The 25538-nt window shown below is 33.6% G+C and overlaps 1 protein-coding gene across 3 annotated transcripts in view; it reads left to right on the top strand.

Annotated features, from left to right (window-relative positions):
* Window positions 1-25538, top strand: part of LOC123692479 (polypyrimidine tract-binding protein 2) — a 142589-nt gene that overhangs the window by 113237 nt on the left and 3814 nt on the right. For all 3 annotated transcript variants that reach the window (XM_045637238.1, XM_045637239.1, XM_045637237.1), the window contains 10 exons: window positions 3394-3513; window positions 4938-5064; window positions 10657-10715; window positions 18212-18422; window positions 20352-20548; window positions 21817-21850; window positions 22528-22620; window positions 23205-23319; window positions 24323-24424; window positions 25309-25386. In XM_045637238.1, the coding sequence (XP_045493194.1) occupies window positions 3394-3513; window positions 4938-5064; window positions 10657-10715; window positions 18212-18422; window positions 20352-20548; window positions 21817-21850; window positions 22528-22620; window positions 23205-23319; window positions 24323-24424; window positions 25309-25386 (1136 nt within the window). The remainder of the gene's footprint in view (window positions 1-3393; window positions 3514-4937; window positions 5065-10656; window positions 10716-18211; window positions 18423-20351; window positions 20549-21816; window positions 21851-22527; window positions 22621-23204; window positions 23320-24322; window positions 24425-25308; window positions 25387-25538) is intronic.

Below are 25538 nucleotides of genomic sequence, written 5' to 3'. Positions count from 1 at the left end.
CTTTATAATATCGGATTTTGGCAAACCTTGCGGATAATCTAATTCAAATGCAATAGATATAAATTTGAAACAAAATATTCTGTATTTTACAGACCTGTAAAGTGTAAAAGCTTCACGGTAAACAATGTTGTAGGCGTGGTTTTAGAAGGATTGTTAACTACTCGTAGACACATTGTCACGTTGTAGTAGAAAGACGAAACGTTTCATTAGTGTCTGTATACATATTATATACCTATATAGGTACTATACTAAAAAAAAAAATATAAGAACTTTAACTTATAAATTTTAGACAAATACGCGCCACGAACACTTTCATATTATTCTTCGTATTATAAACGTCGACCGCAATGTAACAAATAAACACAAATCAATATTTTCTTTTTACTTACTCCTTTATAACATTGTAACATACATCACATTCAAAGTATTAGCGTAAGCTCATGCGAGAGAAACATTAGGCGAACAGCAATAAGCGGCTTTTAGACTTCAATAAACAATACATTCAGAAGAATTTATTCTTATATTGCTTTTTTCTAATGCGTTTTAATAAAATGAAATATGTAGTATTTAACTTTGCCAACACACATTTTTCATAGAGCTTACGATAACTTTTTATAAACGTTTTATTTCATTAGAGTATGTAGGTACAGACAGGTAAGCGTGGGTAAGCGGATTCTACTCCAGCATTTTTCATAATTTTAAAGTAAACTTCAAGACATCAAAGATGAGACAAAAGTAATGATAACTAACAACAAACAATGTTTATCATCTAATAATATAATGTTTGATCTAATTGTCAGCATTACAAACAAGCGTCGGAGTAAACAGAATTGCTAATTAATGTGATGATTAAACTCAAAACGGATACAAATAGGATTCCATTGTCTATTTGCACGAATCTGTAAACGTATTTGAGAAGCTTAGCTTAATATATTTGGTGTTATTAAAACGAACGAATTAGTGAAGCATACGTTGTTAATGTAAATGTAAATAATTAATTTAGAATGTTATTCAACTAAAAATCTTCTATTTTCTTTGTAACTTATTTAATGAACTTTCTGCATAAGAAACAAGTACATATTTAAATCCTCAACAAATTACTGATACAATGAAGTTTCGAGTGAGATAAATTGTATCCTGTTACAGCTTAATCATAACTGTTTAGTTTAATATCTCAAGTATAAAAAGTTATGCTATAAAAAAGTTATTTATTCCGTTATAAACATTTCACTACTTATTTAAATATTATATATATTTTTCTTTAAGTGAGAATATATATTGACAGGCTTCTGTCACTTTCATTTCCTTCTTCAGTAGAACCGACACTTGAGATGGATCCCGTTCAACAATTTTCTCATAATTTTCAAGATGTAGTATTTACATCTTCCATTTAAACATTTTAGTGTAGTTTTCACAATAATATTACATCACTACATGATTATTCAATCAAACAATAAATCAATTCACGAAATTCTTCACGTAAAAATGATTTATCATTCACTCTAGGACTTCCTTTTGCCACAGTTTCCTGTGACTGTACATTTTCAACATGTTCTTTTCTTGTCTCCAAAATGATGATTGATGATAAAATCCATCCTAAATGTAACGTATTTTCAAATCCCATCTATTTCAAAAACACTGATGCATTTCAAGTTAGTATAGTTAATGGAAGACTTTGATCAATCATGCGATGCAAAAAGGTTTTTGTGGTCGTTGAATAGAACTCTCCAAAGGCGAGTTATTTTGTCGCAAACGTTGCCTCCGTCTGCCAGTGGCCGACTTGAAAGATTGCGTCCTGCGAATAAGTTCTCTTAAATAACCTCGAGTTTGGCACTCCTACAACGAGCGACGCTATTCGGAAAAATATTAAAGAAATCGCACTTTCAATTATTCCTACCTTTCTGACATTTTTTATAACATTCAAAGCGATTGCAGGATTCTTTTATTTTACAAAGCACTACAGTCTTATTTATTTTCTTTAGAAATTCACCTTTTAAATTTCCTTAACACCGGTTTTCTTAAGTTTTTGAAACAGTGAGATCATATTACTGCAGAAGGATCTTATTAATTAGCTTAGGATTGCGGTGTAATTAAAAATACTAATAGTATGATGTATTTTCGAATTTGAAAATGTTCGTCAACTATCGATAGTATTTTATTTTTATTAAAAAATATAAACGTGAAAAAATTATATAACGCGAAAGTTAAAGGGATAAAAGGGAGGTCGAGTCAATGCGTATTTGTATCGAAGCCTTTGCCGTCGGCGGCAGGCTTACTATGACATGGTTAAAGCCTTATTTTCGTCTGGCCTGCGCGCTTGTCAGCCGTCCTCGAGCACAAAGCCATGTGAAAATATAGGATCAAAGTGTGCCCACCTGGTGACGTTGCGTCGTGTGTTCCACCCGCTTACATTTTTCGCTTTGGGCATGTTTACGTTTTAACACTTTAAAACGTCGATTGACACTGTTATCGAGCTACAAAGTTCTGTCCGTGTTCAACACGTTTATAATCAATCGAGTTATTAGCTGCTTTCCAACTTTGCTTCGGTCAGATGTTGTGTTGTTTCATGTAGGTATTCTTTTTAGTTCACTGTAAACGTATATATAATGTGAATAATACAAATTTATGAATTACCTATTATTTTGTCATTAATTATTCTATCATTTTAAAGTTTTCTTTATAATATAATGTGTAATATAATTTTATTAGGTTGGCATTTATTAATTCTGTGATCGAAAACACAGCAACAAAAAATACACATACCTATTCATTACTTCACTCGAAAACTTTTTCACCCACAGCAGTACTAGATTCAAGCTAATCCCAACGCAGAGTTGTGGACGATACAAAAATAAGTTTATGGCAACCTTTGTTAGATGCGGTCAATGTTATCTATGTGCTGTACAGTACAGACGAAGGTGCGTGTGCGAGATAGCCCATTCGTATTTGTCCCTTTGTTGTAAGACTTACGTCAGATTAGAGGGCATATTTACTTCTTACGTGTCTCTAATGTCGGTCTACGTCTAATGCGCCTTGTATATTGGCCCTATCAACTGTGGAGTGCTTGTTTACGATTAATATTTCTTTGTTAGGGATGTGTTGAGTTTTTTGTGTGAGGAAATATAAGAATGATTTATATTTTTGTATTCGTTTTATATGCGGTTGAAATATCGTATACAATTAGAATAGTTTAACTATTGAAATTTAAATTAAGAAGCGTTTTATTCTAGCATCTACCTAGTATGTTCTAAGTAGCTGACCTATGCCACTTCGACTTCTCTAATATATTTCCCACTTTAACAAAGTTTGTCATTACTTCTCCACTACGATTGTTCTCGATACTAGAAATATTTTACTTAAAAATCACCAGTTACAAATAAATTGTTTCCACAGTCAGCATCAGCCCAAGCGGCACTACAAGCGGCGCAGGCTATTTCCAACACAGCAGGCGCTGCACTCGTGGCCGGCGCCGGCGCAGCGCTAGCTCCAGCTAATGGCGGCACTGAGATACAGGTAAATTGGATATTTATAGGCTTATTACCTTTTTAAAATATTTATATAATCTTTGGATTGACGAAGCCACTTGGGTTTTGAAATTATGCATTTTTAAGAATATCGTCGTAAGGCAGACATACCGAGTTTATTCGCGCCCCTATTGCTTCGCGAGGCTGCTATGACATTTTATTATGAACAATTTTACGCATTCAATTTTATTTATTAAGTTATGAAAACATTATACTGATTACATTGCACGATTTTAATTTTGACGAAAGGTTCTAAATTCAAGCCATAACTCATTTTAGAGCAGACACATGGGATTGGAATCGAACAAACTTAACCTTACCTTAATTAATCTATTCCAGTAATCCACTATAACATACCTATATTTTAAAGTTATATTGAATATCGTTCGACCGCATTGTTTCGAGTTAATCATTATAATACTCATAAGGACATATATTATGTACGCTCCAGCAAATGTTACCTGAGGGCGACATAAACACGGCGAAGTAGGATTATCTATTTAGAGCGTCGCCAAAGCCAAGCTGATTACGACGACCATCTTAAATATTACAAGCTCGTTTCATAAATCAGATTCTCAATTGCGAAACCTATACATTTAAACAGTTATTTAGTAGTATATCATTTATAGAAGGGCATAGAACTTTATTAACCGCGTCTTGTTGTGCGTTTATTTAAATGTTAAATGTTACCTATGCCAAATTTGCATACGTGATAAATTAAAATTAATAATTCCTCATAATTTTTGTGGTTTTATTTTATATAATCATTTTGCGGTTTTAGTTGTCAAGGAAAATGAGAAAAAATAAGTTCAATATATTAATTTGAAATACGAGTAGATAGGTAAGTACCTAACCTATTTAAACAACAGTTATTACTAATGACTATGTCAATCATCAATAAAATGTTAAAATATCTTTTTGTTTCTTTTGCGTAATAATATATTAATATTAAATTCATCATACTCACAAAGTGCTTAATCTTACGTGATGCCCTTTAGTTGTAGCTAGTTTCGACTGACCTTTTGGCAAAGCTGGGTTTCCATTTAAAATGTATACATGCATAATATGATTAACATGTGATTTCCCTACTTAATTAATAATTTAGTATTTAATAAATAATTAATGGTTGTATAGTGTATACGACATGTATAAATACATTAAAAGCTTTGAAACATTACACTTACTAATTAATACATATTATTGAAGTTTTGTCGTTTTGTTATTTAAAATGCAGTGCCATCAAGAAGCACCAATATAAAGTACCTACCTTATAACATAGGTACTATATTCTTAAACAAGGTACTTCAAAAAGTTTAAAACTTACTAAATAAAGACCGTATACTTATACATTTTTACGGTTATGTAAAACTTTTATTTCACTTTACAATTTGCTAAAACGTAAATATTTCACAGGGCGGGCCAAACACAGTATTACGCGTGATCATAGAACACATGCTGTATCCAATTGTGCTGGATGTGCTGTACTCGATCTTCCAGCGATACGGGAAAGTGCTCAAGATTGTCACATTCACCAAAAATAGTGAGTATTTTATATAATAATTATATTCGAAGAAGATGGATTTTCTGGAAGGTTTATTGAAACATATTTTGAAATATCTTAATTTCTATTTTGGTTTATTTATATTATAGTGATTATACTATGTAGGCTATAATATAATATTATATTATAAGTAGCATTTTTGAAAGTGGGTAATATCAATTTAACAGAATGCTTATTACTTGTTGGTTAGACTGCGTATGCAAACATTTGGACCTTGTAATTATGACGAAAACTGTCAACTACTGCACGATTACTTACACAAATCAAAGCTCGTATAAAATTAGTTCTAATATAACAATGCAGTTATTATTAAGTCTACACTACAAAGGTTTAAAAGCCACTAGCTATAGGATTCTCTTTAGTTTGTAATCTACAAAGTTTTCATGCTATAAAGGCTAATTCTATTACCTACAACCGAGACTATGCTGTGCAATTGTACATATTATAATATTGCTTTTCTATGAATAGAAAAATTAATAATCCCAGGTAATAAAGTATACCATTTAAATTAATATTATTGGTTGCTTTTGTTGAATTACAATTGTATCAAAGAATATGATATTCTTTGCTAAACATATTTTCATATCTATTCATTTTAGACATTGAGGCTTTTTAAAATATGATTATTATCCTGAACTCCATTATGCATTACAAACGCAATTAATTACTTATTTTTACAAATTATCAGCTCTTGCCACAGGTAGAATAAGCTCTTACACATCTTAATTGTTTATTCTTAAAATGTACAATGCGCATTAAGTTAAGCATAAAAAGCTTTCCAATATACTTTGTATGTTTATAGCAAATTTAAGCCATTACATTGTGGTGATAGATTTACTAAACATTAGACAGGTCTAAAATCCAAGGGCGCAATCCGTTTAAAATTTAAATTGTACCCTCATGCATATCCTAAATAAATCCACCGTTACACAGGAGGTTTGTAGGTACATATTTGATAAGCTCTACCCCTCCACCTACGGGTACGATGTTCATTTTCAACTAATTATGTACATTGTTTCAACTATAATATTATAAATGTTGACTCAAACTTAAACACCACTTCTCTACAAGTTTATATTGCTAATTAATTATAATTATAAGAATCAATTTAATATTCCATTTGAATTCTTTAGAAACCTAAATCAATATCTACTAAGAAAGTTTGAGACATGTTTTAGTAATATTCTTGATGGCTTGGAATAGAAGTTTCACATTTTAATCTTCTTGGAAGTTTGTGAACTTAGTATTTTATTAACTATTTATTCAATAACTCATTTACATTCAGCGATAAAATAAATTATTACTGTATTAAAGCACCATTTTACTATTTACGTTTTAAACCGATTAATTTTCAGTTTCTGAACTAAAAGCAATGCGACAAATTAAAAACGAAATACGACACAAGAATGAAATGGGAGACAAAGTGTAGATAGTAATTTGAAAAAGTGACGTATCTATAAATTTGTTCGGTAAACAAACTCGCGTCGCGGCGAAAGATAACGCGAAACATGCAAAGTTGTATTATCTGAGCGACATCTACATAAAGTTCATTAGGAATTTGGTATTATTTAATGTGAATCGATAGGGTGTGTTCGAGGCGCGTTCCTAAGTGCTCATAACTCGTCGGTATCGAGACGGCACCTCCGCTAATGCAGCGTTTCCAATTTCCGAGCGTCGCCGTCGACCCTTGCTCAGCTTCCGAAACGGCTGTTTGCTTTTTTACCGCATTCGTCATTGTCCAATTGTAAAAGCTTTTGTCTGCAGCGGGACAACATTTATTCTGAAGATGAATTCCATTTCGAATTGTGTTTCTACACGATATCGTTTGTTTGCGCTCTTCAGACTTTAATCTTGAATTTAGATGACAGAAATTAACCGCACATTATGCTAAACGTAAAATTTAATTTAATTTAAAAATAACGTGCCTCTATTTGTAATTACAAATTTTAGTTATTTACGATTTATAACGTTGTTACAATTTAATTGTGCACCTCATAGTAAACTTTACTCCTGCAAAACTTGGTCTATCCGTCTACAGCTACATTTGTGGGTACCTCTATTATAGGCTGCATAGTGCATACGTGATATTTTTAATAAAACGAATTGCCTTAATAAAACATTTTAAAAGTAAAAGAACACTAAATAATTCCAGTACACACGTTAACCAGATTGAAAGGTTCAATGTTTTCAATCTATTTTGTCTAACCGCGCGACCGAAAATACTTTATAACTCAAAGCACTTAGAAGTTGTTACCGAATTTGGATTCATGATGTTTCGCCTCGTTATTTCCCTAAGTTTAGCGAGTTTATCTAATGAATATTCTACAAGTTTTTATCATATTACAATTAATAAAGGCGTCAGGCTCCAAAATCTCTGCTTGGAGATGAATGTTTAATGATTGTGTTAGTAACTTGCGATGGAAGGATTTAAATTAAATTATTTTTAATCTTTTGCAACCGAAAACAACAAAACGATTGTTAATTTTTGATTTATTTACAGTTAATTTGAAAATTAGGTATATCAAAAGAAAAGAAATGTCTACGAAAACAATTAGTTTTATCAACGCCTTGTTAGTGTAGGTCGGGGTAAAAATTGTTTTACTTTGAGTGCATTACCTACGCTATAAAAGTCTATTTCCTGTACATAGTACCTAGTTAATGTTAATGGTTAATTGAAAATATAAAGCTTTCCAGCAATTTAAAGTTGTCCTTAGTCAATTTCCATGATTCTAAATCCTTTCCTGATCCTTAAATCGCAATCTTTTAAAAAAAAGTTTAATAAAGATAGATTGGCAATAACATTTTCATATTCCGCAAGCAGTTTCCATATTATTGTCTCAGTTACGTGGCTGCTATCATACACAATCCTAATCCCGGAACAAATCTCAATGAGAGCGTGTGGCTGTAATCCCACCCCCTGCCGCGGCCCGCTCACCCGATTGGCTTTATTAAGGTGTAGCAGACCGCTACAATTATTATTCGTCCCTTGTTTGTGGTAGATGTCGTGTCTATGTCCGTACGATTCTCGTAATTAAGCTTTCGGATCTGCAACTAATGTTATTTGACTTCTTTTCTCGTGTTATTAATTTATTACTCACTATTCGCTTCACGTTTGCGTTAGTCCACTTAAATAATCATTAAATACAATTACACGACACAAAGCGGCTGCACTTTACGGCGATCATTTCATACTTTCAACTCCTGAATTTAGAAATATAATTTAAGTCTTTTCATCGCGGCACGTCTAAAGTCTTACAGCACGTCGAAATGAAAGAGCGCGCAAATTGCGGACGCATTCAAGTTTGACAGAACACCGCTACAGGAGCACTGCTACGAGATTTAAGATATCATATTATGGTGTAATCGGCTAGCCGAGAGCCGGGAGCCGCGAGCCGGGAACATCTCGCTTAAATTTACATAGCGGAAGCGTCGAACGCAACCTTTTTACTTTCTAACGAAAGGCGGATTAGGGAATTTTAATATACAACCACAACTCCCCAAATAATCTTGTATATACGCAGCTTTAAATATTCCATAAAGTAATTGCGCGATCCGGTTGAATTTTTAATGAAGCGTAGCGAAAGACCTTGTAAGGATTGATTGGTATCCTTTCATTTTCAGTTTAGAATTACCTGAAATTGCCGAGGAAATGTTATAAAAGATAAGAACAAAATTACAATAAAGGGTTTATTTGTGAAATGGTCTTTTTGAAATGTTTATAACAAATTATTATTTCGAACTTATTTGTAATACGGCATGCACAGAACTATCTAGTAGCTCTAAATCGAAGGGAAGACCAAAATTAGTTATTTTATATATAGTTTTAAAGATAACAATTTAATTATGTTTAAAAAATCTGAATTTTTGGTCTCAAAAATTTGTAAACAAAGCAGTCCTAAGGGCTATGTCTCATTTATTTATGCAAAATGAATTAATTTTGTTATACAATTGTGGCGGGCCTCAGGCATTCCCTTCATTTTTAATTCGCATTTCTATTATTAAGAGAAAGTCAGTTCTTTTTCCTCTTTCAAAAGTTAATTACATGAAAACTCCCAATTTGCAGCAAGCCTTTTATGGGTTCCATTTTAATGTTTCTAATGGCAAGCCTAAAGGAAATATGAGCTTTAAAGACCGTTTAACTATGTATGAGAAGACTCCCTGTTACTTTTCATTTACGCCACCGTTCGCACTCGAACGTTTCCATATTTTATAGCCTTTTATAATAGGTAACAATTTTAACCTGTCACTTTCTAGTAAGTGTGTTTTTTAAATCGATGCCGTGAGCTAATTTTTCTTTTGTAAACAGTAAGTATTATTAAACTTTAAATAATCTCCGAATTATAGTCCGTATTTTCATGTAGGTATTCCGTTTTTATAATGTAGAACAGGGTAAAGGTTTTAACGGATTATCTTTGAATGTATAAATTGTTTAATTTCCGCAGTGGATATAGCCCTTTAAAATCTTTTTAAAATTCATAAATTGGTATAAGTATGTATAATATTTATTATTCAATTAATTTTATCAACTCAAATTGTAAACATTAATAAAATTTTATAACTTTTTTAACTAAAAAGTGTAAGACGAATTTCGTAAGCCGTATTTCGTATTTATTAACTCGCCTCACTAAACGCAATGATAGCCAAGCTTTCTGTCTTAAATTAGGAGATACACGAGTATCCGCTACGATAAATGTACCTACACCGTATCCTCCTTCCTCTTAATGTTCTCATACGGCAATAAACTCTTATAAACTTGCCGGTATCACTGCTCATGCAATATAACTAAAGTATTTTCACATAAAACATTTGAAATGATGCAAAGCTTAGCCAACATACAGTCGAGTCTGTAAATATAACTATAGACGTTTACTCAAACTTGCGATGAAGGTGAAATTGCATGAAACTTGTTTGCTCGCGTATTTTCTCGAGAGTTAGACATAATAAAATAGATGCGGTGCACCTGAGACGGCTTTCGACAAACTCTCGAAAACTTGGATCATATCGCGTCACATTGGGCGTCAATTTTACCTTTGATATACGCTAGATTAGTTGTCGAAAATTCCTCTTGACGTGTAACATTTGAGTGCTCTGAATGTTGACATTCTCGACTCACTTCAAAGTATTTAGCTCTTCTAAAGTATCACTAACCTTGTTATCTTTAGAGGACACAAGATTTTGAAAGTAATCTAACGCTGTAAATGGCTAAGTAGCTTTGAATAAACAATGAATGCTATGTAGAGGTTAGGTTCTCCCTTGAGGGTCACTTCCCATTTCTTCCTGAATCAAGCGTTGATCTGTTAATAAATACGTAAGTTCTGTGAAACAAATGCTTTGAATTTGCGATATTGTTAAGCCTGTTTTATTAGATATAATTAATATTTTTAAATAAGAATTAAGATTATAATAGTATGTAGAAATAAGATTTCTTTAACTTTGTCAGTATTTCCCAAAACATTATATATTTTGTCAGTAGGCATTAGTACGTGTTCTAGAAACTTAAAATAGATAGGTATGTAAGATTCATTTTAAAATATGTGTAATATTAAATAATGTGCCATTTTTTATTTGCAGACTCATTTCAAGCTTTAATCCAGTATCCAGACACTGGATCAGCTCAAATGGCGAAAACGGTGAGTGCTGTTAACTTCTCTGTTTTTATTAACTGTTTGAAAAGTAAAGCTATAAAACAAAGTTCCTATTGCCTCACGTTTCATTCAACTTAATGACTCGCTTTCGAACTATCTGGAAATGAAGTGACTTAGCCTTAACTGCGCTTCGACTTCAACGAAAGACTATCCAACACACAGCTATTGTAGCTATTGTCATCCATTTGTTCCAAGTTTTCCTTGTAAACGTTATTATTTTCTTACAGTTTGCAATCTTGAAGAGAGTAAATAATGTTACATATATTTTTATCCTTGAAGTTCAGCTTATGTTTAATAGGAAACTTTTTCGAGTCTTGGAATTGCAATACAAATCATCGTATAAAATATCGCGTTGTTATATAAAATAAATAGTGTACAAAATAGGTTCGCTTATACGAATGTGAACAATGTAGCCGACAGCAGCTCGCAAGGCCGGCGAGCGCCGACTCACAATAGTCCGCACGGTCGCCGCCGAATGGGACATCATTTTTCTCGACCAAACTTTTCCCATTCGCTATTCATTTGCGTTAGAAGTTGCTCGTACCGCCGCCTACTGCAGCGACTGTTTTAACTTTATTTCTGATGCAGCGTTCAGGGCAAATTAAATTTCGTTTTGCGGCTTCCGCAAACTCGCTTAACGAGTATAATAATTATCGAGCCTTTTCTGAACGCGATAGCTGTGAGTGGCGAGTTGTTTTTTCTACGGTCAATATGTAATTCACCCCTATTTGTTTATTCTACCCGGTTGAGCTTTCTGTATTTATTAAACTTTATATTAATCGAATCATACAAAAACTCGTACGTGTTTTAATGCAAACTGAGCGTTACGATAGTAGAAACGTTTCTAAAAATAACATTTCATACAAGAAAATTAATTATATGACTTAGATGTTTACCCTATCCAAAGTCCTTTTGGGACATGTAATATGTTATTTAATATCTGACGAATTATATTACACATTTTTGTTTCTCTATATTGTCCGAATAAATAAATAAACAATAATTTAGTTATCTCATTTTAGTAAGTAGAGTAGTTGGCCGACAAATTAAAGCTCGTGAAGCGGGGAAACCTTTCGCAAAATTGAGATATCACTCGCGGAGTGGAATGGCGAAAACTTAGAAACGCTAAGTCCTGCTGATACGATTGAAGTTCTGCTTTGTAACTAAAATATACGGCCTATTTCAAAAGACTGGATACATTCTAAAAATTGTAAAATATTAATTCTATAATGTCAAATAGTTCTAAAACTAAAAACACAAAAAGCTAACATTTGTATTTTAAGTATTATATGAATGTATTAGAGAGACATTTCATAGTGATTCAAATATGTATGTATTGCTAAATTAAAACACATCCTTAGTTTATCAAAGTCCAAATTTATTCTGCAATAGTACAATTCTAGCGTAAACATAAGAATTCATTATGTATCACGAACAAATTGGTGATCTTTTATACCTCCCCTCTATCAGAATAAGGCTTAGGAATCTACTGGGAATTGAACTCCGGAAGCTGCTTTTGTAGCATACCAGATCAGGAGCTATGAAAATAGACCGAATGAAAATTCTGTTCTGTTCCGTTTCGTTACATATTATTATACATCTGACTAAATCATCATGATTATATCATCAAGTAATAAATCAAGTAACAACATATTCAGGCTGTTTACTTTATAAAACGTCAGGCAGTTGCGTAACAAATTTCAGACAACAATCCTTTCCACCGACACCCCTCGTGCCAGATTCGCAAATACCCTATATCAGCAATATTATTTACTTGCTGAAACATAAATTCAGCGGGAAGCGTCTAGTAATATCCATTGACAGTGTGGTTTGTAATATAAAGGTATTAGCAGTCGTATTAGAGGGGTTGCCGCGGTAATAAGTCTGGCACTCGTTAACGGATCCGACGTCGTAACATCGCTCGCTCAACTCGGCTAACGAGCGTGCAATGTCGGTACACAGTTATTTTATTACATTCTTTACCTCTAAATCTCAAACTTTGACATTATTGCACTTACTAATTTGTTGTACCTCCAACGTTGTGCAGTGTACGGAGCTTATTTAATTACTGTTTCCTTTTAGGACCTAAACGTTAAACGCATGTTCCTTGAGATCGTGAAAGTTCTTGAGACTTTACAATCGAAAAAAGTTTTCAAATATTAGGTAATAGAATCGTTAATTTACAACAATATTAAGTCTCGGAAAAATATGATCAAAATTGTCCATCGCCCATTTATCTATCTAGGCACTTGTCCATGTTAAAGCACTGTTTACACAGGGTTTGCTCTTTTGTACAACGATGTGAGTCGCAAAGCACTACGCTAAGAACAATGCGAGGGCTCTTAAGTTTTGTACAGTACTTATGTGGCAGGAAATATTCTTCGGATGTATTGCGATAAGGTTTTCGTTTCACATACGAATCATAAATGGAACCGCAGCAGATTTTTCTAAAAATGAAATTGAAACGTCCCGCAAGGTAAGTGGCAACAGAAATAAGAGGTACAAAGTGAAGTGAAGCCGGATAGTGCTCCAACCACAAAGGGCAGAGTCGGATGTTGAGCGCTGAAATCCCCCGATCCCCGACTCTATGATCCTTGACATAAATCTCTAACCTCGCCATCAAATCTTTTCAGAGGGCGGCTTAGGCGTGCAGACACGAAATGTAAGCTCTTAATGTGCTCAATTCGTGTACCTACATGTAGTACCGGGCTCCGCGTAAACATTGCCCCGCTCGTAAATATACCTATTTCAACTCGAAATCCTGTTTACCAAAGGCACCTATAAAACACGTTACCTTTACTTATTCACTTAAAGTTACGAGACTTGCGTGAAAAGTAAAAACATTATAACAAAAACCCTAGCCGGCTGATTTCGACGCGGCTATTACTGTGAGAAAGTAAGCGACACAAGACAAACCGAACCATTTACGAAGACGATACAAATTTAAAAGTTTCAACTTGTCCCTAAAACAATGCAAACTAGTCAAGACTTAATTAACTCGTAATTTGCACCGTTCACTATTTAATTTTCAATTTGAATACTTATTTATTTTCGATCACAGTAAATTCATCTGGGTCCATACAAATTGATGCTTAAATGCGGAAATATTTTAAATCAATAGAGAAGATTATAATATACGGCATGAATGTGCTGTCATTACTGAATGGTCTCGGAGCTCGGTGCCGTAATCAAAGCCATGCTACTCCATCAATAAGCAATGATTGATAACAATGTGATGCACAGGAATAGCTACGGGCTGAGACTGCCCAGTGGCGATCACTCAATGTGGGGTATAGTTTATAATATACCGTACCGCATATCAAGTGTTATAATCTGAATACGAGAACGAGATTATTAATTTCCTTCTCAGTTCTATACAAATCTTAGTACTATCAATTTGTCTGTCTTCAATTTGTATGATAAAAATATCTTCATATACCTTGATGACTTCCTACTATAATTAATGACACGATTAGAAATGTGAACTAGCACTTTGCATATTTTTCATTAACGAATACAGCGTAAATTAAATATGATATAACCTCGAGTTTATTTTATGTTCCATAAAGCGAAATCCGAGGCAGCTTTTATGGACTCAAGGTGCGCTTTTGTTTACATTTTAAAATTGCACTTTGCACCGCGACCCGCGTCTACTCTGGCCTCGCTGTCAACACGAGAAGTATTCAAACGATGTATGTGTCGAAAATATTATAACCCCGTTGTTTATCCTAGATATTGCGGTGAAAATATAAAAATGAAAATTTTAATTGATGTTTTCGTTTAATATATCTTAAGCCAAAAACGCTGTACAGATTATAACATTGTGTTTATGAATTTCCCTTTAACACTGTTGGCTAAAAATATAAGCTTTTAAATTATTAAATACATTTTTTTAGTCCCCAACGACCACGGACATCCATAAATTGCTATTTGCATTTCCAAAATGGAGCCACTGCCATTTGTTTAAGTGTATTTCATTAACATAAATTGCTTTACGTCTATGCAATAGTAACTTTGTTAGCAATCTTTTTTATTTCTATTTTAGACGATTAGTTGTTTAGAGATGCACGAGGAATCCTTATTAGTTGTAGTATTTACACAAAGCTTAACGATTTATGCTCCAAGAAACATTTAATGCTCAATCAAGGTTAAAATCAGATTGTAGAAATGTTGCGCTCTGTCATTATTTAATCCACTTTCATATTCTAAGACTTAGTATTTCATTTTAAATATGACATCATTTTTTATATTTACAAAAACTTTATATTGATATCAACGTATGTTGTTAGAAAGTAAAACAGCAGATACAAGAGCAAGTTGTAATGTAAACAGGGTTCAAGCTCCGATTAAAATTTCACGTGCTATCGCCCAACCCTGCTTAGGTCAGTGCAGAGCGCAGACTATCAACAAAGCCCGAACTCTGCACCACCTCGTTACGTGTCAAACATTGTTTAAGTATTGTTTGCAGCTACATTGAGGTTGTTCCGTTCAATTATTAAAACTTCAATATCAAAATCAAAATGGGAATTCATAAACATTGCAGTTCCGTGTGCGCTCACAACGAATGTAGATAATTAAATATGAATGTGGAACAGTTTACGTGTACGGCTTGTTACAGCGGCGTGCGTGCGATAAACAATGCTATTATGTTGTGAACAATATTATTGTTCATACACAATACCAATTTACGCTCACTGTCAAAAGTCGAAGTCTTCATTATTCACGATGTCACTATACGCATTTCGTCTGTAGATTAATCACCGCAGTGCTAAGTGATAGGAAGAAGGCGTGTTATTTGAACGATAACAACGTCGAACATTGTCGGTTGTGTCGCCAACAATTAAGGGCAACCCCGAGTATTAATTACATTGTCCAATGGACCGAAAACGGTTTGTTCGGCTACGCGTCCGCGGATGTGTACCTAACCTAATTGAGGATGCCCACGTTTTGATTCACTATGTTCCCACTACTATAATAATGTTATTCAGGTGGTTGAAAACGAGAGGCTTTCTTAATTGAGGTTTTGAGAACTTAATTATGAAATAAAGCAAACAATTGCTGATTTATAGTCCTACTGAATGCGTATATTTTCAGACATTTAATTAATCAATCACTTCTATATATCTACGCTCATAAAGCACAATGGAAAACCTTTAAAAGCGTTGACTAGCAATTAAATAAATTACTAATGTCGTCCGTGTTTTGTTTGTATTTGAAAGCCTTTAATTGTATTTATTTTCAGTGCAGAGCTCAGACTCAATAGTCCCGTAAGTGCTCTCATCGACCAATGGAAGGAATTTCTGTTTGCACTCGCTTATATTGTTGATCACAATGAAAATATTATGTTCAATAGAAATATGGGTTTTCCGGATCATTTGATATTAATATTTTCTATAGCTTATTATTGACGTTATTTTCTTGCTAACTTGCTATCTTCCTATCTTTACATACAGAAATTTCATGTGATTTGTATGTTTGAAGAACATGTTATTAAAAAACTGTTACATTAACCTCATTAATTAAATTAATTTAGTTTTAAATTCACTAAATCCCACGTAAAAATAAATGAATGAAAATGCTAACATTCACCCCACAGGATGTCGCAAATCCTTGAATCACAGCGTCTATAAATATTAAAACCGCTAATCGTAAGGTCTCAACAAAACTTTTATCTGGTCTCCCTGGAAAAACCGTCAAAATTAGCAACAGGGGTGGATTGAGGCGGACCGCACTTAATCCTTCTCTAAGAAGGCTTTGCTTAAACGAGTTCTAACGAGCTAAAGATAAAACAATTACCGGAGGCGTGATTAAGAGATACGGAAGACACTTGTTAGATGCTCCTATGATCTGTCGCGCTTTGATTGGATCTCTCATGTGGTTTTAGAAACACACGTCAGTTTTGTATGAATTATAAAATTAGGAATAAAAAATTTTAACATCAAAAGTAAGTGACTTTTCTCATCTCGAACTGAACCATTTATTTTCTAGAGATAATCAAGAACAAAAATAAAATGTATAACATTAGGTTTGAGTACACTGAAACAACCGTAGTGCTCTCCTATCTTTATAGAACGGTAATAACCGCACTTTGTTTTAACGTACGAGCTATATTCTAGGTTAATTACTTTCCAATAATGCCTAAACAAGCACTCCCTCACCGCAATCAAAATGTGTGATGTCTACAAAAACAGTTACGTATCAAAGCGACCTCCTTCGCTTTCTTATGTGCTTTTCACATTTCCATATAAGTTGAGCTATAAGCGAACCAATCTATTCACGTCTACACATCAGGGGGTCCGCATTTGCATATAGAGCAGAAATTTATTAAATCTACAGCCAATATCCAGCTTTTCGACATTGACTCTCACTTATTCATTGCGTTTCTAAAATTTTTATTAGATTGTTAGGAGATATTCATAAGTTGATTCTCTTTACTACTATACTTTCTGTGTATAAAATCTACGAAAATAATATTTTACTTCTCATGAAAAATACCCAGAAAATCCTCTTAAAATATTCTTTTGAAAAGAGCGCCTAAAGACCAAAGAAATATCGTCTTACTTTTCATTTCATAAATATTATTATTGTATTATATCATTTCACTTTTACTATAATATTCCAAAGGAAAAAGTAACGTTAATTGGTTGCATTATTAATACGTCGCAGAGTGGACGCCGCAGGCAACGGGAGGTTGGCGGTCTTCTAATGAAACGCCTTACAAGAAATGCCCCGGGCACAATTATTGAACCGTTTGAATTAAATAAGTAAGCCAGCCAAAGGATTCATGAGATTCAATACAGATTTTAAAACTTTACCATTCTGTGGAACTCGATAAAGTAAAGCCTTCACGAATTTAATATATGCCGTTGTTGTTCTTTCGATGAAAAATGTAATGTATAGTACGCGCGTTTCATGGACGTCGGGCATAAAGCTGGCAGGAATGGGTTGAGTGCTGTTGCATTTTAATTAATTCCCTTTTCTATCGCGATGCGCCGTTATCAGCTTCCCGCAGGCGTCGTGGACAAACAAATTGCCAGCGCAGGAACGTAACGAATTTGACACGGTCATGTTGTAATTTTTTTCTTCTCCGTAATCGATTTTTTAACCCTTTACTGTTTTATCTTCAAATTATTTCATTTCATTTTCTTATATTATAAAGATGGAACTTTTTATATCATTCAATTAAATTTAAATAAATTTCAAAATTCAAAGCAGTAGTTTACAATTAAATTTAAAAAGAGAGCCTACGTCCATCTTCGACAGCCGGTAACAGCCTCTCAAAGGTAACTTTGTCTGTGCTCATGGGCGGTGGTGTCACTTCATTAGGTGATCCACCTGCTCAGTTACCTGCTCTTACATCAAAAAAGCTATTTCAATAACGTAATCAACAATTAACTGTACGCAAATGTGTGTTTTCGGGAGAGATAAGAATAATTATTTCCATAGTACTATAAATAAAGAACTCGCATTTTTGTTGACAGGCCCTGGACGGTCAGAACATCTACAACGGATGCTGCACGCTGCGCATCGACTACTCGAAGATGACTTGCCTGAACGTGAAGTACAACAACGACAAGTCGCGCGACTACACCAACCCCACGCTGCCGTCCGGCGACGGCGACACCCATCAGCTCTTGACCAGTGAGTTGATGTCACTGCGTGCTCGCCTCCTGGCCCTCGCATCCAGGAAGAGTTAGTCCCATACTACTCCACACCTGGACGCTTACGCACTGCCTCTGTATCTGTCCTTGTATCTATCCGAGGAGCGTTGTAAACTTCATCTCTCCCTTCACCAACTTTGGCCGTTTGTAACGTTCAACATGTTGCCTCGAATTTGACATGGGTCTTGCTGTTTGTTATCTTTCACTCAAATTACGTACTCACTTGTACATGTGGCACTGAATATTTTATTTCTATTTACTGGGTCTAATATCAAACTTCCAGAAACTTATTCGCCTTGTGTTGCTTGTTTCCGAATTCTGTTTATTTAGCATGAATAAACAAAATGTATACATATACATTTTTGACGTGAATTTCAACCTTGTATCGTCTTTCACCTTCGAATGCCATAAATTACTCTTTAAAATTTAATATTTACCTACGTTTTGATAAATAACGAAGACCTTTACCGAGTAAGCCGTATAAGTATCTACTTCACTCTTCCATTCTATCTTTTGTCTTGTTTATTATTCATAATCAATTCTAAATGTTTCCACAGTGACTAATAACTTTTCATAAATCCTTACTGCACCGTAGAGGGTTGTGATATATGAGGATTATTCCGGCATTGCCGATTTGTAGCTTTTGTTACCTAATACCGCTTTACATACAAGGGTCTGAGCAAAAAGACAACATGTTTCGTGTGGTTTCCCTCTCGACGACGAAACATTAAACGTATGCAATGGACGCGAAATTATTGTATTGCACTTTCTTATGAAACTACTTTTGTAACATATTCAGTTACAGAACCTATATCTAAATTATAAAATTTATTATTAAACTATTGGTGGCCGTTCAGCGATACACTTCTAGTCTTGGTTCCTTTTTAAAATTATGCATGTTTCAGTCTAATATTTAACTATCTTGATGAACGTAAAAACATATCCAGCATATTTTATTGGTTCCTATTAATTTATCTGTATAAATAACCAAGATAGCTATTTAATTAAAACCTGTATCCACCTTCGTTCTTACAGTTCGCATCGCAAAAAGGGTTGTAAAAAGTTCGTCTATAATGGTGGTGGTGGATGACTGTGTCACGCTCTACGACTCCCCATATAGTATAATCGTTTTGAAAAACTAACTGCCACTAATAATAATAAAATACATTGCCCCTCGCGCATTAAACTGTCACAATCAACAACATCAAACTATCCAGGTGGTGGTCCTCGCGCTCTCATTTCTAGGCCTCGGCTAAGGCCTCGCGACCCCCTACAATAACAGTGTGGTCGAATGAAACTGCCACTTTACATGCCCTTACGCGCCCAACCAACACCAAAATACTGCCATAATATCAATATTATAAATAGTAGTTATTTATTTTTTGTTATTAATTTTTATTTATTCCTTTCTATTGTTTATACTTAAACATGGTTATAGTGTAAATAGTTTTCCTTATAGTTTTTAATTCTAAGCTGTGTACGGTGTTATTTGGGTTGTGGAATTTATATGTAGTATAATGTAAGAGCTAGATATTAGGAATTGTTCAGCAATCTAAAAAAAAATAAAAAAATGAAATAAAATTTATTAGCAACTTCAAATATAACATTACAATATTGCTCTGCCTTCTGAACTGAACCTGTATCTCAGAAGGCAGTGCCTTCTCTTACAAATTCCATATTACATTATATTTGGCAAGTTAACAAAATAAATTTTAGTGACTAATGATGAAAGAATACAAAGTAAATGATTAAGTAAATGGTTAGGTACTCTGTACCTATTGATAAAAATATAATAACTCTATATAATATTCTGTTTACGTATTTAATAGAATTTGTATGAACTCTTATGATAAGGCACTGTTTTCTGAGACACAGGTAAATAACCTAGTTCAGAAGGCAGTGCAAAATTGTGTACCGAATGTGTAAAATTTGCTAATAAATATTTTTTTTATAACTCCAGGTGGGGGAGTCCTCGCGCCCCCATTCCTAGGCCTCGGCTCCGGGCTCGCGTCCCCATACGGCGTGGGCGTGGGCGGCGTGGGCCTGCCCGCGTTCGGCGCGCTCACGCTCACGCCGGCCTCGCCCGCGCTCCGTGCGCTCGCTGCGCCACCGCTGCCACTGGCGACCGTGCTGCTCGTGTCGAACCTTAATGAGGAGGTATGTATAACACACACAAACATACACACAGACAAATAAAAAATAATATGGTACATAATGAAATAGGTAAACTACATGATACAAAGTTACACACGAACAGACAAAAAATAATTTTTTGGACATAATATAAGCACATTATATTATACATAAAAAAGTGCATAATAAATAGGTAAAGTAACTGATAATAAAAGTAACACGAAAAGACATAGAAAACATTTTTTTTTGACATAGTGAAAAAAGTAAAGTAAATAATACAGGGTCAAAATTTAATTAATCACTTCGTGATTCATTAATAAGATCACGTACAATATAATGTAATAATTAAAATATAACAGGCTTAAAAAATTGTTTAGCCACAATTTAAACATTACAAAGTTACACTTCTACTTTCATTTGGCATTTAAATTTAAATTTGTTTTGATAACATTTTTGAGCTGAAGGGATTCATACCACATACAATACCTATTACATATCATCGATCCACAAATCAAATCTAAATATTGTTTATTTGCATTGTTTATAAAGCATTTATAATAAAGAGGTTCCTGCAACATAATCTAACATCACACCTCAATCAACAACCCAACTTAACACGTTAACCGCCAAGCCTATTTCATAAAAAATGCTTACAACGCTGAAATAATTTTTATGTCCTACCGTCTCTCAAATGTCTGATTATATTAACTTCACAGTATTAAAAGAGTTTTGTAATCAAGTTTTATGAAATTCTCCTAGTGGGGTTACCGGTAGCCCCCATGGCTCTGTAGAAAGGTTATATTTTGCTGGTAACCCCTATGGCGGTTAACATGTAAAACTTCTGCAACCATAAAGTTATGTGTTTTTTTACATTTATGTTTTATATTTGTCTCGTCGCCGGTCCCTCCTGACCCTAAGGCGATTAACGCATTAATTGTATTAAATTTGCATTGTTTATAAAACACTTAGTAATCAAATTAGAGTGTTACCCTTAGTTGTTACACAAATATAAATTGACGATGGAACATTATATAGCCTATTGGCAAAATGCATTGCGCTAACACAATAGCCGGTAACGTCCATTCGCAAGATTTCGCGTCGGTTCACGGCGAGCGACTAATTGTTAATTGGTTAAACTAATTCAGTCGGCGTTACGGGCTATTCATTTATATATTCCACTTAAACACCTCGAATAAGTTGCTAATTTTATTTATAGATATGACGAAATATCTGACATGTATCTTTTACGACTATTTATAATACTATCTCTTTTCTCTTTCCTATTGTTTTAGATGGTCACGCCTGACGCTCTCTTTACCCTTTTCGGTACGTGTGCACATACATTCCGTATTTTATATTAAAACATTAATATTACTATATACTGAGTCCCTGTCTGCCTGGAAGACAAATTGTCAGCTAACATTCTGGATTTCTTTACTGATAACCGCATCCATAGACTTTTCGTCGAAGCTTCGCTTGTTAACACTATCCATTCTGAGTCATTCTGAGCTTTATTAACTGTGTGTGACAATTTGTGTTTCAGTCGTTTAGCTGTAGCTGTGTAGCTCAGGTAGAACATCTACCCAGTGTTATATGTTTATTGTTTGATGCTTCCGATGTTCATTTGTTAGATTTTAGCCAGTCTCTTCACAGTGTAGATAGTGATGATGTAGACAAAAAAATGTTAAAGCTAAGAGTACAATAGTATAATGGACTGTACAAATTTGTTTAATCTGTACAATCAGCTAATTGGATTGTTAACATAATATTAATCGGAAGCTTAACGTGACCTAATAGAGTTAGATTTTCTCTCTTGTATCACTTAATCTGTCCCATTTCAAAATTATTATTTATAATTATGCTGAAACATACTTGAATCGTTAGCTGGATATTAATAGATTCTAATACTAAAACATAACACGAAATAATAAAATGGTTAGAAATAAGAGATGAGTAAACAAAAAATCGCATTGTTCCGTATGTAACACACTTTTACCATTTAGGCGTGTACGGCGATGTGCAACGAGTGAAGATCCTTTACAACAAAAAAGATTCAGCTCTAATTCAGATGGCGGAACCGCATCAAGCCCATCTCGGTGAGTAGACCTTAATAAAACAGACACAAAGCACATTATTGAATAGCACGTGATATTGTTTAGAAACACTGCGATATTTTTTCTCCTTTGAGCACGTTCCGTTACGGCTTCATGAATGTTCTAGTGCCAGTTGATCCCGGACATAAAGGGAAATCGCGTAATAAACGCACTTGTTTAGATACAGAAGTAATGTCCACGTTGGTGCTCCCGTGACTCCGAATATAGAATTTGGAGATTTTCCTTTTAAAATATTTGTAGGTTTTCATACATTGGAGACAAAAGATTTTGTACATTTTTAATATTGAATACACTTGATGACATAATATGTTGAAAAACAATCAGACATCAGAATTGACTTTAATTTAAACCACACTAATAATTATAAATAAGCAAAATTTTATAATTTCCTTTTGACGAAATTTTATTTTTCCAAAATTTTCAACATTTTTCATTGATGCCCGACAATTTATCGTAGCGTCATGTTAAAAGTCTTCCTCCATTAATAGACTTCTACATACTTAACTACGTTTTAAAAATAAATTATCCATATTATTGAAAGATAAAGATAAAAATCCCCATTACAGCGATGACTCACATGGACAAGCTGCGCGTGTTCGGCAAGGCGATGCGCGTGATGCTCAGCAAGCACCAGACCGTGCAGCTGCCGAAGGAGGGCCAGCCCGACGCGGGGCTCACACGGTCAGTTATAATTTAATACATAAAAAAATGTTTTTTTTTTTTTACTTTAGTTGTCCAAATGCACATATAAACAGTTCGAGTGTGCATTATTAATTAATAAGGATTTTTGGATGTATCATTTCAAATTAAATACTCGGAAAAGTTGTCTTGTTTTTATTGTGTTAAAGTATAATCTTAACCGTTAAACACACAATAAATTTTATGATATAAAAAAATAAATAATTATAATTCAAATAATCATCCAACCTTTCAGAGACTTTCAAGCTTATAATACGATTATTACCGAAAGTTACCAAGTATTATTATTTATTACCATTGAAATATAGAATATTAATTATAGTTTAGCTATCTATAAATAGTAATTATGTATACTGAAACAAGCTTGTAATTTGAGTTAGACCGAGAATTCCCAATATTATAGTCACAAGACCTATAGTAATTATTAGAAATAGCTAACGGACTAATCAGCGAATATTCGCTTTAGATTACAGATAATATATAATTTAATATTACACTATACTTAGATACATAATACATTTATATATAAATAATATTAAAATCATGTACTTATAAGATTTATATATGAAAATAAAGCACTAAGCTTATTGATGTTCACACATCAACTTACCCTTTTCGTGGAAAATATTAAAAGCTTCGAGCGAACTCAAATGAAGATTTTTGCTTTTTACTACGAAAAAAATGAAAGTACATACTGGATTAAACCAAATAAAACATATTTTTGAAAAATTTCATTTTCTTTTGAGGGGCTGTAATCCATGACTGTTCGATGATAATAACTTAAAAAATTAATCGCATCCTGAATCATTATCTTAATAATAATTTTATGTTACCTACCTAGTTAGTAGTTACCTACTCATTTTAAATTTCCGAACTTAATTATATTTTTATTGTTTTTTTGTTACTATCAAGTAGGTAACCATAATTCAAATCTTTAACCTTTTTTTATTATATGTAATTATCAACATCGTTAATAAAATTTCAGGGACTACTCACAAAGCCCCCTCCACCGATTCAAGAAGCCGGGCAGCAAGAATTACCAGAACATCTACCCACCGAGTGCCACCTTGCATCTGTCCAACATTCCGTAAGTATTATAAAACGATTTTATAGAATTTATAAGGTTTTCTTTTTTGTTGTAAAACAGACTAAAAATAACTGGTCTGAAAGATTGAAATGAAAATAAAAAATTTCGTCTATGGCTTGGCCTTACCGATCCCAATAGAGGAAAAAAGTTGACGGCTGCACTTTTTTTATTAATAAAAAATTAACTTGACACGTGGTCTTATTTTTTAAAAATTATGAGATGCGATTTTATAATTGGAATTAAAAAAAAGAAATAAAGGTACCGGAATCCCGTGTCGCTAAAACCTCCCACTCACGTATTTTAAGCGTCATGTAGGGACGTCCCACGTCATTTGTCAAAAGTCGCCAGGCCATCGCCGCCAAATTGATACATTTAACAATGTAGGTTAGCCTAGAATGTTTTTTTTTGCGCTATTTTTTGGGGAGAGATCGCTATTAGTGATACGATTGTAATCTATTCTGTACGTCTATTTTACTTGTTTTTCGTGTTTTCTTTTTTTTTAATGTGGCAAATGTTAAATTATATTTCATTCATGCATACACTTAATTTATTACTTAATTTAACTTCACCTAATTTTGAGCGAATCGTTATTTCAAATTTGAATACATTACAGTACAAACAACATACAAATTGGTTCAGTAGTTAAGGCGTGATTGAGTAACAGACAGACAGACAGAGTTACTTTCGCATTTATAATATTAGTATGGATTAAGTAGTAATGATTTCGATAAAAAATAAAAATGTACACCTGTAATTAATAAAAATACTTTTCCATACAATAAAATTCCATAAGTTATATTTCAATAATTGCACTCGTATCTTCGAGTTCGAATGCATACATCAATGCAAGTTGCAACAAATACACAATGTACGTTTGTTCGCAGAGCGACAGTCTCCGAGGACGACATTAAGGACGCGTTCACCAAACGCGGCTTCACGATCAAGGCGTTCAAGTTCTTCCCGTGAGTATTTATCAAAATATTATTTAACGATTTTTTTTTTGTTGTCTAAACTGTATAGGATGATTTTATGTGTAAGTTATTGAAGTAAATACTTTTAAAGCCTATTTCTTTTTCTGATGATAATAATAATTAAAGATTGATTTATTTACATA

The sequence above is a fragment of the Colias croceus genome, chromosome 6 (genome assembly GCF_905220415.1).
Source record: "Colias croceus chromosome 6, ilColCroc2.1".
Taxonomy (NCBI): Eukaryota; Metazoa; Arthropoda; class Insecta; order Lepidoptera; family Pieridae; genus Colias; species Colias croceus.
The sequence above is the reverse complement of the archived record's forward strand: the minus strand, read 5'-3'. Positions and strand labels throughout refer to the sequence as shown.